Genomic DNA, 14446 nt, shown 5'->3' with positions numbered 1-14446 from the left:
AAGCTTGTGGTAAAGAGATTGTATACTCGGCTGGTACAACACTCAGGATGCTATAGGAATCTGAATAAATAAGAATAACATAAAATATTGCATCTAAGAGAATATTCCATCATAATCTAAAGTAATGTTAAAAGAAACTAAATAATCTTATCAATGTTTTATAATTGGAGTCAGATAAAACAAAGATAAATATATTGATATTCTAAACCACCTCATATTCAAATTGGAGTCATATATGAGTTCAATTTAATGTAAATCAGCATTGTGCACTGGAAAGACCGAACAGGCATTGAACATTCATCCACCAATGGACTAATCCATTGGACCAACTGGGTGGACCTTACACAGATATTTGTGCAATAAAAAGTTTATTTTTATTTTTAATAGGTGTTTGTATACAATAACTTTGAGAGAGTTGTTAGAGTCGTTTGTTTTTGGATTCAATGAATGAAAAAGGCTACAGTACAAATAATTAATTAGCTTAATTTAATTACAATACTACTATGTTTTGTAGATTTTAACATGAGAATTATATAAGAAATAGATATTTAACTTCATTTTATATTTTCTGGTATGATATTTTGAGTAAGACATAACTGTTAAAATTAGAAGTTTATAAAAACATTCAAGCAGAAGTAGACCCAAATGATGGTAAAATGTCTGATTTTCTAAAAAAAATCTACACCTTCCCTCTTTATCACCAGAAGAAGCTGGAGCTGTAGGTGCCCCTATCACACTGGAGGAGTTGATTAGAGCTTTAAAGGTTCACGAAACATCAAAACAACACTGTTGACAGTCATATATGTGTCCCACACTGCTAAAAACACTATAAGGACACATATATTTCATTAAAAAGTGAAAATTGGTTGTTTTTGCATTATTTCTAGCAAATTCTTACTTTTTTAAAGCAAATTTTTGAAGCTGCGTCACGGCCATGAGTCCTTAGCGAGTATTCCGGTGTGTAGACTGGACGTCTACATGGGAGTCCTGTATTACGTCTCTGAGTGTGCTGCATTGATTCATGAGTATGGCTTGGTTCAAACCAATCAGCGTGCTCCATTATGTATGCGCTGCAACTTCATTAATATGCATGCTAGCTTTCTTAGACTGTGCCTGAAACAGTGTTCAGATGGCAGAGAGACGACACATGTTGTGTTGCCAAAAGGAGTGGAGAAAGAATAAGAATTGTTTGAAGATACGAGTCGCCAGTGTTGCTTTTATAATGTGAAAGTTTTGTTTTCATTTTCTCTCTATGAGACAGACCGCTGCTGGACTCACGTGTGGATCCGTGCAAGCGACGCGGCAGAAATACATTTGTTTGGAATATTTCTTACTCGAGAGCATTTCTAATCAATGGTCAGATTCGGATTTGCTGCTCTTCTACTTTAAAAAAAGATGCAGCTCCAGTATGTGTTGAATATCCTGTCTACAGATTCGGTAAGTGTGTGCAATCAGTGCCCTTTCTTTGTCCATTCAGATGGCAGAGTTATAGTTCGTATGGTCAGCAGTACTCTTTCAATGTTTAAAGACAGACCTTAGTCAGAATGATTTCTAAGTTACTTAGTTTACAGTATGTTAATAGCACTACAATATTGAAAGATCTGTGTGCAAACACGTGAACACTGTAAGCAAACTTTTGCCGACGGTCGTGTTGAATTTTCGCCGCATTTTGTGACAGGATAGTCTACACACACGGCTTTCTGACCTACTGAGTGCATCTGAGTTACAGAGAAATGCAGAGGTTTTTTTTCTCTCATATGACGTGCAGCATCAAACATTTCATCGTCATTAAACACACTGTCTTTCTCCCCTGCGTGTGTGTTTGCTTTTCCTCGGTCAGCAGCGCGTGCCCAAATGGCAACTCCCATTTTTATTCAAACCCTGCTCATTTTCCCTTCCCCGACACTACCAACCATACAGAGCTGGACACACCCACTTTCCTGACTTTTTTCAAACTAGAGGTGTGAAAACATCCTGCTGAAACGGGGGTTTCATGGCCCTTTAAAATCCATGAAATTGGGCAAGTCCTCTGGTTCAGATGGCCTCCCCCCTGAACTTTTTCAGGAGATATGGGATCAGGTTGGGCCATTGATCTTATCTTCAATAAATTATGCCATTGAACAGGGAAAGTTTCATAGTGATCAAAATACTTCCTTAATTACTTCTTAAAAAAGACAAGCCCCTACACTGTCCTAAAAGCTGTAGACCTATCTCTGATATCCTCAGAATTAAAACTTTTTGCAAAAGTACTTGTAAATTGAATTGATTGATTGGAAAATTGATTAATGTAGATCAGACAGGTTTTATAAAAAGTAGGCAGGCCTCTGACAATGTCAGACGTCTTTTTCATGTTCTCTCTACTTTTGAGACATCTAATATCCCAGCAACACTTTTCAGCATAGACGCTGAAAAAGCTTTTGATAGCCTTGAATGGAGTTACTCATGGATGGTCCTTAAAGTATTTGGCTTTGACTCTAATTTCATTTAGATGATAAAAACTTTATATAGCTGCCATCGCAGTGGTCAAAACAGTGCAAATAATTTCTAACTCTTTTCTAATCAACAGAGGATCTCGACAGGGCTGCCCTCTATCTTATTTGCTTTTTCTCTGGAACCTTTAGTGCAGGCTATAAGGCAAGATCCCATGATTGTTCCAATAAAAATCAAAGACACAAGTCATAAAATCTCTCTTTATGCTGACGATATAATCCTTTATTTTATTGACATTACTAATTCAGTCTCCCAGATTCTGAAACTTTTTTCCACATTTAGCAAGATTTCAGGGTAAAAAAATAAACTGAGAGAAATCCCTATTAGTTCCAGTAAATGATGCGGCACAGAGAACCACGCTTCCTAACAACTTACCTCTTCAATGGCATACTTTCAAATTCACTTATCTAGGCTTATGAATTCCTCCCTGTTTTACAAATGTCAGTTCTGAGAATTATGTTGCATTAAAGAATAAAATACAATCAGATTTACAACATTGGTCAGCTTTGAAATTGACATTACAAGGGAGGATAGCGTTAATAAAGATGAATGTACTTGGACAGTTAAATTTCCTGTTTTCCATATTAACCTTTCCTCCCCCTAAATTATTTTATAGAACTTTAGAGGATAACCTCCAAATTTATTTGGAATAACAAAAAACCCAGAATCAAATTAGACACTCTAAAATGCCCTAAGTCACAGGGTGGCTTATCACTGCCAGATTTTAAGTTGTACTATTGGTCATTTCGATTAAAGTCTCTGAGCACCTGGCTCAATATATAAATTAATTGAAGATTCATTAGTTGCTCCTTGAAGACTACAAGATTTGCTATTTTTAGAATTCAAACTTTAAAAAAGCATTTAAAGAATTTGGCCCAATATTAGCATATGCAATATCTACATGAAGTTGGGTGGAAAAACTTATCAGTTACTCATCAAAATTCTGTAAGCAATTTCCAATATGTAATAATTATTACTTGCTACGAGACATGAAGCCATTCTCTTACTCTCTCTGGTAAGATAAAGGCATTACAATCTTAGAGAATATTTATGATGAGAAAGGACTATAAGGACATTCCATGATTTACAGTCTTGTTTTAACATACCAGGTTTCTCATGGTTTTCATACCTACAGCTATGATCTTCACTCAAGGCATATGGGATTCCGTGGATTAGACCCTTATCCTCTCATCCAGTGGTCTACTGGCTTGAACATTATAGGGGAAAACCTATTAAGGTCTCTCTTATCTATGGCAATCTTATAAAAGAGAAATGTGGAAGTCTTGGTATTACCGTGATTTTGGACAGAGAACTTGGTGTGCAGAATCACAGCTTTGATTGGGATTTAATTTGGCAAAACATTTCAGTTTCATCTAAAAATCCTCCCCACCAATTGATAAACTACAATGTAGTTCATAGAATCTATTATACACCTCTAAAACGTTTTAGAATGAAACTTATTTCTTCACCTGTTTGTGTTAAATGTTAAATGGAAACGTAAGACTAACGTTTCCACCATCTTGTCGCAAATTCTGGAAATAACAATTGATCCTGAACCTTGCCTTTTTCTATTGAATGATGACTCTTCAGTAACCCTGACTTTGAATCAAAAACTAACTTTTTTTCTCAGGATTAACGGCTGCAAAGAAAACAATATTTAGTTCCTAGTTCCCTCCTAATCTCCTGTCAGTTCAGCAATGGTTATACTATTTTATAGACATTGTTCGACTAGAACAGTCCACTGCCTTAATTAACAAAGCAAAGATTTCAACAATCTTTCATTGGAACCAAATACATGACAATTTGATCTCCATTATTAAAACTTAAGTGATTTAATTCAACAACATAGGAGAAACAATTAAAATGTATCAGGATGTAGGTGACAACAAACTATCTTTTTTTTCTATTTGATGTTTTACAATAATTTTAGTAGACACTTTTTTTCATTTATGTACTTCTCTGACATTATGCATATAGTTTATTTTTCTCTTATATTTATTTACAGGTTTCTGTATGTATATATTCATATATGTGTGTTTGTGTACATATATACTTTGTATTTTTTTATTTTTGTTTCATATTGTTATCAACCATGCTATACACATTCAACCAAGTCAATATTGAGAAATTCTGTTTATTTCCATTGTTGATAACCATGTTTATTAAAAACATAATAAAGTTTAAGTAAAAAAAAGAAAAAAAAACATTCATAAGACTAAGTTTTTTTTTAAGTGTATAATAAAAAAAAATCTAAATTGATGGTGAAATAAATACTTATCTAGAATGTTCAGGGTTTTTTTTCAAATCAGATATTAAGAATAAAATATAAGGATTGTCCACATAGACATTACGTCACCTTAGATATATAAGGTTGTATCTGCGTTCTGAATGATTTGAGATATTGAGCTTCAAAGTTTTTGCATCCCATAGCAAACAGTATGTGTGTAGCATTCATTTTTTTTCTTTTTCTAAATAGAGTCTTAACATGTAAACAACTTTTATAATAACAACCTTATAATTCTAAGGTGACGATTAGGTTATTTATTATTAAGCAGCCAATTAGCAGGAGGAAGGATTATATGACAGTGCGGACTAGAGAAATTGATAATTGAATTCACAGGTAAATTATAAAAACATCCATTTTAAATGTTTAATAAATTGTACTGTTCATAGATTTGGTTTGAAACTAATTTTAAGTAACATTACAAAGTAATAACCGTAACCCTTTGAACAGCATAGTGTGTACACTACAAATGTTCTTCACGGATTCACAGGCAGGAATTTATTTCTCATGAAATATATAAAGACTGTGGGTGGATAATATTTAAGTCTAGGGCTGGAAAACAAGTATGTGGAAATGTGTAAAGTTGTATTAGTTTTCTATCATAAAATGTTTGCATTATCTATTCTTTTAATCAAGGACACATAATGTAAGTTATTTCATCCCTTTATAGTTATTCGTCCCTTTACAGCAAACACATACTTTGTGATCAAAACACGGTAACTAGGTCTTTATTGTGGACATATCAAGCTTGTTTGGTCGTAATTTTAGTAAACACCTATAATTAATACATTTATTCATTTTCTTTTTGGCATAGTCTCTTAATCAGGGGTTGGCGTCGCCACAGAGGCATGAACCACCATTTTATCCTGTATATGTTTTGTACAGGGGATACCCTTCCAGCGGCAACCTATCATTGGGAAACACCCATACACACTCATTCACACACATACAGACAATTTAGCTGACCCAATTCACCACATCTTTGGAGAACATGCTAACTCCACAAAGAAATGAGAACTGACCTTTTCACATTCTTGCTGTGAGGTGACAGCAGGGTGAAAGCACTACCCACTGCACCACCGTGCTGCCTTAAACACCTATAATTGATAATTTATAATAATATATTATAATAACTAAAATATATCCAAATGATAATTGACTGAATATTACTCCGTCGTTTTAAACATTTATGAGTTATTTTTTTCTGATGAGCAGAAAAGAAGATACTCTGGGGGAAAAAAAAGCTGAAAGGCTGTAACGTTAACAATCAGACTGTCTTCCAAAGCAGAAAAAACAAATACTATATCCCGCATCGTTCAGAAATAATCAACGTGGGATGGGACTTTTATTTTGATATCTACGCTGTAGGCGGAGCGCCGTAAACAAGAGTTTCTCACACTTTAGAGATTGTAACACGTTTGCTTATCGCAATTTGTGTTTGTATTTTACGTTAACCGTTCTGACTGGCAAAAATGATTGAAAGTGAAAGTAGAGACTGTAATGAAGGCGAAGAGTATGTTGGACTTGTGGATTTTGTAGCTGAAGGAGATGAACAGGTTGGTGCTGTCGCGCACATGATGATCGCCCTTCAAAATAAACACTGATTTCACATTCACTGAGTGAATGTGTCTGCATGCAGTTGTATTGAAAGAGTGACTGTACCCATATTATTCAGTAGAACATTATCATTTTCGGAAATAGTTGACTGGCCAATGCATATCACATAACATTTGCTTTAAACCATATTAAATTATTTTTATTCTTCTAAAGCCATACTTTAGATTGTAATGGAAAAAAATATCCATGTTGCCACAAATACTAATAAAACACGCACAATAATAATGAATCAAATTGTTTATTTATTTAATAATTTTTTACTTTCAGCTCAGTTTCTCAGTTGGCGACAAGCTGCTGGTTCATGACCGGAGTTCAGACGTGTGGTGGTGGGCTGAAATGCAGGGTCGCTTTGGTTATGTCCCGTCTAGCTATTTACACCAAAGAACTGAGGATATGGAGGATGCTTGGCAAGATGATGAATATTTTGGCAACTATGGAACATTAGTAAGTGCTAAAATGTTAAGTTGGTCAATTTAAAACCAAACAGTCATCCAACGTATAAAGTTTTAGCTCACTGCAAAATGACAAACTTCATTTACTCAATCTCATGTCTTTCTTATACTTTTTTGGCATGTTTTAGTAAATATAGTCTTATAATAAAGTCTTTTATAAATTAATATTGAATTGACCACATTTTAAATTTAATTTATCAAAAAGTAGATTTTTACTAAATAAATCCATGTGAATGCAGCAGTTTATGCCAATTGTCTTCTTTTATAGCATGAACTTATTTTTGTAAATCAAACTTACAAAAAAGAATAAGGATAGATCATAGAACAAGAATAATTTGTTAATAAAATAAAATATAAATGATAAAAACAATTGATTCATACATATTTATTGTTGATTTTTTTTTTATGTTTTATGTAAAATTAAATGTCAGAGTTATGGTTGACAATACTGTCAATGGAGAGACAATTCCTTTAGCTTTCATTAAAACACAGACTCATGCGTTTGGAAACATAAAAGTGAGTGATCTTTGGAGTTATCTAACCCTAGTTCAAATCATAAAAAAGTCGGTAAAAAATGAATTAATCATGCATGCAGAAGCAAGCATGCGTGAACGTGATATCTGTTTCCTGTTGTCAGAGGCTTCATCTGGAGATGCTGTCAGATAAACCACGCACAGAAACATACCGGCAGGTGATCTTGAGTAACAGCGCCGCACTGAGGGAGAAGGTAGTCCTGGATTTGGGCTGTGGGACAGGGGTCATCAGCCTCTTTTGTGCGCTTCTAGCAAAACCTGCAGGGGTGAGACGATCTGCATACTATATTTGCATGCATTAAATTTATAAAACATTATTGAGGGTGTAAATCCATAGCAAAGACCAATCTTTAGATACACTCTTTTGAAATCTTCTTTTTTTGTTGCATTTTATAATATTGACATTGATTGTCAACATTGGTGTTTAAATTATTTTCTAAATTATAATACAATATATTAATAATAATATATTATCTAATTATAATACAATTCCTATTGTATAATTCCTATTGATGCTGTTTACTTTGCATGATGTCTCAGAAGTGTACCTTTTTTATTTATATCTCTCAAAATTCTGTCAATCCAATTTGTTATTCCTGTGCACCTAAATAGACACATTGTCTCACACAGACACATGCAGACACACACACAATTACTAACATGAATAAACAGAATATATTTGGTTGTATATATATATATATATATATATATATATATATATATATATATATATATATATATATATATATATAAGTGTTTTTAGTAATAATAATTACTGCATACTTATTTGTGGTTTATTTTTGGTTTAATACATGGATTTTGTTGTCATATTAAATATCCAGGAAAAGTGAACCACCAAATTGAGGATTTATTCTCAAAAAACTGTATTTTCTGAGCTTTTTTTAAAGTGAACGTATGACTTCTCACTACATTAATAAAAAAAAAAAACAATAAAATAAACAAACAATAAATAAAATTATATCAGGAAAAAGGTGTACCATTAATAAAAACACATCCTCTTCCTCATTACTTTGTATATTTAATTTAGTTAAAAATTAATTGTACTAAAAAAAGTTTTCCAATTTACAGTAAAAATCAAATGAATTTCATTGGTTTGCAATAATGAGTATAATTTCAGCAGATCAAACTAAAAGTCTATTAGGAAATAATTAATAATTTTTGATACATTGGGATGAATTTTGTAAGAGAGTGCATCTATATAAAATATAATAAACTAATCACAAACATTAAGAATACAATAGAGTAACAAAACTGTAAAAAAAAAATATATATATAATATATTTATATACTATTATATAATTATACTATTATATACTATTATATATATATATATATATATATATATATATATATATATATATATATATATATATATATATATGACTATAACTGTAACTGTACCCTTAAACAACACAAGCATTTATAGCTATTAATATAAACAAATATAAATATCCTCGCTTTCTGATCCTTGTCTAATTTTCTTACATCCCTTTGATTGGTCACATCCTCTACAAAAACGGTTGTGATTGGCCCTTGCGTGCTGCGCTCTTCACATATAAGTGACATTGATCAGCTGCAGGCGCAGCAGCGGGGATACAGCTGATCCATGATAGATAGATACGGTGTAGAAAACTCTGCAGTCATGCGCTCGTGTCTGTATTCAGAAGTATCGCAAAAGTCATGCCAGCAGGTCAAATGGGCCACTGTGTGTGTGTGTGTGTGTGTGTGTGTGTGTGTGTGTGTGTGTGTGTGTGTGTGTGTGTGTGTGTGTGTGTGTGTGTGTGTGTGTGTGTGTGTGTGTGTGTGTGTGTGTGTGTGTGTGTGTGTGTGTGTGTGTGTGTGTGTGTGTGTGTGTGTGTGTGTGTGTGTTTCGTGTGTGTGTGTGTGTGTGTGTGTGTGTGTGTGTGTGTGTGTGTGTGTGTGAGAGAGAGAGAGAAATTGAGTACTTTCATTCTCTCAATCGCAGTGAAATAGGGGCTTCTGGTGTGTTACTGAAAGACTTATCCAGCAAACACACACGCAGTTTATGAGGTTTAAGTCGATGGAGCGTTGTAAATACTCTCGATCGCCTCCCTCGCATATGATTTTTCAAGACACTTCTATACAGCTTAAAGTGACATTTAAAGTCTTAACTGGGTTAATTAAGTTAACTAGGCAGGTTAGGGGAATTACGCAAGTTATTGTATAACAGTGGTTTGTTCTGTAGATTATTGAGAAAAAATATAGCTTAAAAGGGCTAATAATTTTGTCCCTAAAATGGTTAATAAAAAATTCAAAACTGCTTTTATTCTAGCCGAAATAAAACAAATATGATTTTCTCCAGAAGAAAAAATATTATCAAACATACTGTGAAAATTTCCTTGCTTTGTTAAACATCATTTGGAAAATATTTAAAAAAGAAGAAAAAAAAATCAAAGGGGGCTAATAATTCTGACCTTATCTGTGTGTGTGTGTATATATATTTATATATATATATATATATATATATATATATATATATATATATATATATATATATATATATATATATATATATATATATATATATATATACATAGTGCTTTATGATTTTCTGGAGGTCTTCATTATATCAGAATGAAGTCAGAATTATTAGCCCCCCTGAATTATTCACCACCATGTTTATTTTTTCCCTTTTTTTGTTTAAGGGAGAGAAGATTTTTTTTAACACATTTCTAAACATAATAGTTTTAATAACTCATTTCTGATAACTGATTCATTTTATCTTTGCCATGATGACAGTAAAATATTCTTTACAGCTTAAAGTGACATTTAAAGGCTTAACTAGGCTAATTAGGTTAACTAGGCAGGTTAGGGTAATTAGGCAAGTTATTGTATAACAATGGTTTGTTCTGTAGACTAGAAGGGGCTAATAATTTTGTCCTTAAAATGGTTCATAAAAAATTCAAAACTACCTTTATTCTAGCCAAATTAAAACAAATAAGACTTTCACCAGAAGAAAAAATATTATCAGACATACTGTGAAAATGTCCTTGCTCTGTTAAACATAATTTGGGAAATATTTAAAAAAATAAATAAATAAATCAAAGGGGGCTAATAGTTCTGACTTCAACTGTATACATGTAATTAATCTTTCTTAAATTTAGAAATGTAATTTCCTGTGTCCAAATACTTTTAAACTGAATTCAATTATAAAAACACGCATAAAAAATGTTTTGGTAACTTTAATGATAAACAATGCAAAAAAACATAAGTGTATTCAAAAATGATTTTTAAATACATAATAATAAATAATATAATATTACCAGTTCAACATTGCAAACCCAGCGATGTGACTATTGCATATGCTCACATTGCGATACTGATGCTGGAACAAAATATTTTAGAGCCATACAATATACTGTTGCATATTGGTGTTTTGATGCTGTAGGTGTATGCAGTGGAGGCCAGCTCAATGGCAGAACACACAGAGGAACTGGTGAAGCAGAACGGCTGTGATGGAGTGGTGACTGTGTTTCAGGAGCGAGCCGAAAATCTCACTCTTCCTACAAAAGTGGATGTTCTAGTGTCTGAGTGGATGGGAAACTGCCTTCTGGTATGAGAGCAGCTTTGATTGCTGCTTAATTCAGTTTCATGTTTGTAGAAGAAATATTAGAATACAAAGGGCAGGATAAATGATGTCACATTTCTCTCTCTTTGATATTTTATTTTCACTGTCAAAATGTGACCCTTGTGTTGCTGTCACTGTTTGTCTCAGTTTGAGTACATGTTGGAGTCGGTGTTGTTGGCTAGAGACCGCTGGCTGAAGAAGGGAGGAATGATGTGGCCATCTTCTGCTTGTTTGACCATCGTTCCATGCCAGGCTTTCTCTGATTACAGGCAAAAAGTGGAGTTCTGGGAGAATCCCTATGGGTTAAACTTCAGTTACTTACAGTGAGGCCTTTCATATGAATATACAGTACTTTGTGAAATAAAATGTATTGGATATTTCAGTCAATATTGTCAATTAAAGCTTATACAATTAAACTGTATATATTTATTTTTTTCAGTTGAAGTCAGAATTATTAGCCCCTCTGTTTAGTTTTTTACTCCCAATTTTGTTTGACGGAGAGAAGATTTCTAAACACTAGTTTTTATAACGGATTTATTTTATCTTTACCATGATAACAGTAAATAATATTTAGTTTAAATATTAAGTTAATTAATATTATTACGGTTAATTAAGGTGAATTAGGCAGGTTAGGGTAATTAGGCAAGTTATTGTATAAGGAGGGTTTGTTCTGTAGACTATCGAATAAAAATATAGCTTAAAGGGGCTAATAATTTTGTCCTTAAAATGGATTTGAAAAACATTTAAAACTGCTTTTATTATTTTTTTTCTAGTCGAAATAAAACAAATAAGACTTTCTTCAGGAGAAAAAAAAATATTATCATACATAATGTAAACATTTCCTGAACATTTTTTTTATTTGTTACAATAAAAATTATTAATACTAAAATAAAATTAAAACTTTGTTGAAGTACAAAACATTAACCAATAAACAAACATGAAAAATCAACTAAATACCAAAAATTTTAACGGATTTGAAAAACTATTAATTAAAACTAGAATAGTTACTCACTAATGAGCTTTATACAACATATAAAAATGATTGCCTATAAAAACGTGCATATTGTGTTGGTGAAATGAAGGTAAACATTAATGTAATGTTTTCTAGTTTTCAAACAATAATTTTTATGTTTGTTACAAAGTGCTGGTTACTCTAAAAGGATAGCTCTCTAAATTTCATAAATTTGATATGATCATCTTAAATATTCAGAAGCAAAATATGAAATATTCTTAAAATATTCTTAAATATTCAGAAGCCCTACTTTAAATGTTTGTTGTAATAATGAGGAATTTTATCCAATTGATAAAATAAATATATCTATCTATTGATTTGATAAAGGTTTTTAATAGATAAACACTTTAGTATACACAACACATCATTAAATTTAGTTAATATACTGTATTTACTAACATGAACAAGCCATGAACAACGCTTGTACAGCATTTAATAATTATAATAGTAATGCATTAGTTATTGTAATCTTAGTTAATTAAACTAACAATACATTTTATTTTCATTTATTAATGATAACGAAGATGATTACATGCTTTATTAAATGTTTTATTTATTGTTTAAACAAAAGGTATATAGTGTTACAAAGGTTTCTTTTGAAAATAAAAAATGTTACCAGATACTGTATGTACATCACCATGATGGTGTACTATGATAACGCTGCTATAACTGGTCATATATTTATGTATTGTAGGTCACTTGCACAGAAGGAGTTTCTCTCCAAGCCTAAATTTAGCCATCATCTTCAGCCTGAGGACTGTTTGTCTACTCCAGCTGATGTTATTACTCTTGATATGGTCACGATACAGGTTTCAGACTTGGAGGTAGGTGCCAATCTTTGGATTTAATGACCACTATTTAAAATCAAGATCATATTAACTACTCTGTGTTTTCCTCCACTTCTTTTCAGAGACTCAAAGGAGAGTTTACTTTCACCGTTGAGAAGTCAGGCATGTTTCATGGCTTCACTGTCTGGTTCAGCGCACATTTCCAGTGTTTAGAAGAAGATGGACCGTCAATAGAGTTGAACACTGGACCATATTCAGAGTATGATTCATAAATGCAAAAAGATCACAAACAAATATACAGTTGTTGTTGTTTTACCGACGTGACGTTACCTTTTCACTGGTACACATGACAAAAAATTATATAATTAGAATTTTCATAATTTAAAATGTTGTAAATGGTTAAACATTTCTCTATGACCAGCCATATCACCCTGCAGCCCAAGACCGGTTACTCACTGAAGCTAAGCCGGGCTGAGCCTGGTTAGCACCTGGATGGAAGACCACATGGGAAAACTAGGTTGCTGTTGTAAGTGGTGTTAGAGAGACCAGCAGAGGGCGCTCAACCTGTGGTCTGTGTGAGTCCTTATGACTAGGGCCAGACGGAATCTGCTGACGTTTTTTGCTATTTCTGCGGAGAATTTTGGTAAAAATCTGCGCATTTCTGCGGAATTATTTTGGGAGTATCATAGCCAAAACCTTAATATATTAAATAAAAAGAAATAAATTACTGAATCAAAAATGAATAAATTACTCAAGTAAATAAACAGAATTAATCATGGGCTAGAAATCTGCAGAAATCTGTGGAATTCTGCGGCAGGTTTGTGGAAAATCTGCGGAATTCTGCGCGCGCAGATTCCGTGTGGGCTTACTTATGACCCAGTAAAAGTGAAGGGGACGCTATACTCTCAGTGGGCGCTGTCTTTCAGATGAGACATTAAACCGAGGTCCTGACTCTCAGTGGTCGTAAAGAGCAGGAGTGTAACCCTGGTGTCCTGGCCAAAGTGCCTCAATTGACCCCATACGATCATTGCCTCCCAATCATCCCCATCCATCAAATTGGCTCTATCACTGTCTCTTCACTCCACCAATATCTGGGGAGTGGTGAGTGCACTTGCGCTGTTCTCTTGTAGCTGATGTCGCGTCATCCAAGTGGATGCCCCCCTTTTACAAGTTGCTATGTCAGTAAATGGCATCATTATTCATCCATATATTTCAAAAAATAGAAAAACCTGATGCATTTTGTCACTAAAAACCATGTCCTCTGGTGTGACACTGTATGCTATTTTTTTTTTTAAAAAAACCAGGTAATCCTACATAAAACATTATTAGTTGAATGTGAAGCCCATGACATTTTGTGTAAGAATATTTTACATATTGAATTTTCTGGAACCACGATAAAGGTAAGTTTTGGTGTTCTTTGGTGTGACTACCTCTTTATTAAAAATGTCCAATAATTATGACAAGTCATAGAGGAAAAGTATTGCACAATTTCATTTAAAACAAATAGCACTAGACATGATAAGATGTCTCCAGAAAAGAAGATAAATCACTCTTAATCTATTTGTATTTTATTAAGAGTAGTTTTTCTTCATTTTTGTTGTCACACCAGAAGAATAGATGAAAAAACAGTAGCGACCCCATATGTTTTCTCAAACATCAG

At 32.9% G+C, this 14446-nt stretch overlaps 1 protein-coding gene across 2 annotated transcripts in view; it reads left to right on the top strand.

Annotated features, from left to right (window-relative positions):
- The first annotated feature begins 6126 nt into the window (after nucleotides 1-6126).
- prmt2 (protein arginine methyltransferase 2) overlaps nucleotides 6127-14446 on the top strand; it is a 9178-nt gene continuing 858 nt past the window's right edge. The window contains 7 exon segments of one of the 2 annotated variants that reach the window (NM_001080175.2): nucleotides 6127-6330; nucleotides 6659-6835; nucleotides 7481-7642; nucleotides 10807-10971; nucleotides 11134-11309; nucleotides 12693-12822; nucleotides 12909-13045. In NM_001080175.2, the coding sequence (NP_001073644.2) occupies nucleotides 6247-6330; nucleotides 6659-6835; nucleotides 7481-7642; nucleotides 10807-10971; nucleotides 11134-11309; nucleotides 12693-12822; nucleotides 12909-13045 (1031 nt within the window). In that variant the 5' untranslated portion in view covers nucleotides 6127-6246. 2 annotated transcript variants of the gene reach the window in all.

The sequence above is a fragment of the Danio rerio genome, chromosome 9, assembly GCF_049306965.1.
Source record: "Danio rerio strain Tuebingen ecotype United States chromosome 9, GRCz12tu, whole genome shotgun sequence".
NCBI classification, from domain to species: domain Eukaryota; kingdom Metazoa; phylum Chordata; class Actinopteri; order Cypriniformes; family Danionidae; genus Danio; species Danio rerio.
The sequence above is the reverse complement of the archived record's forward strand: the minus strand, read 5'-3'. Positions and strand labels throughout refer to the sequence as shown.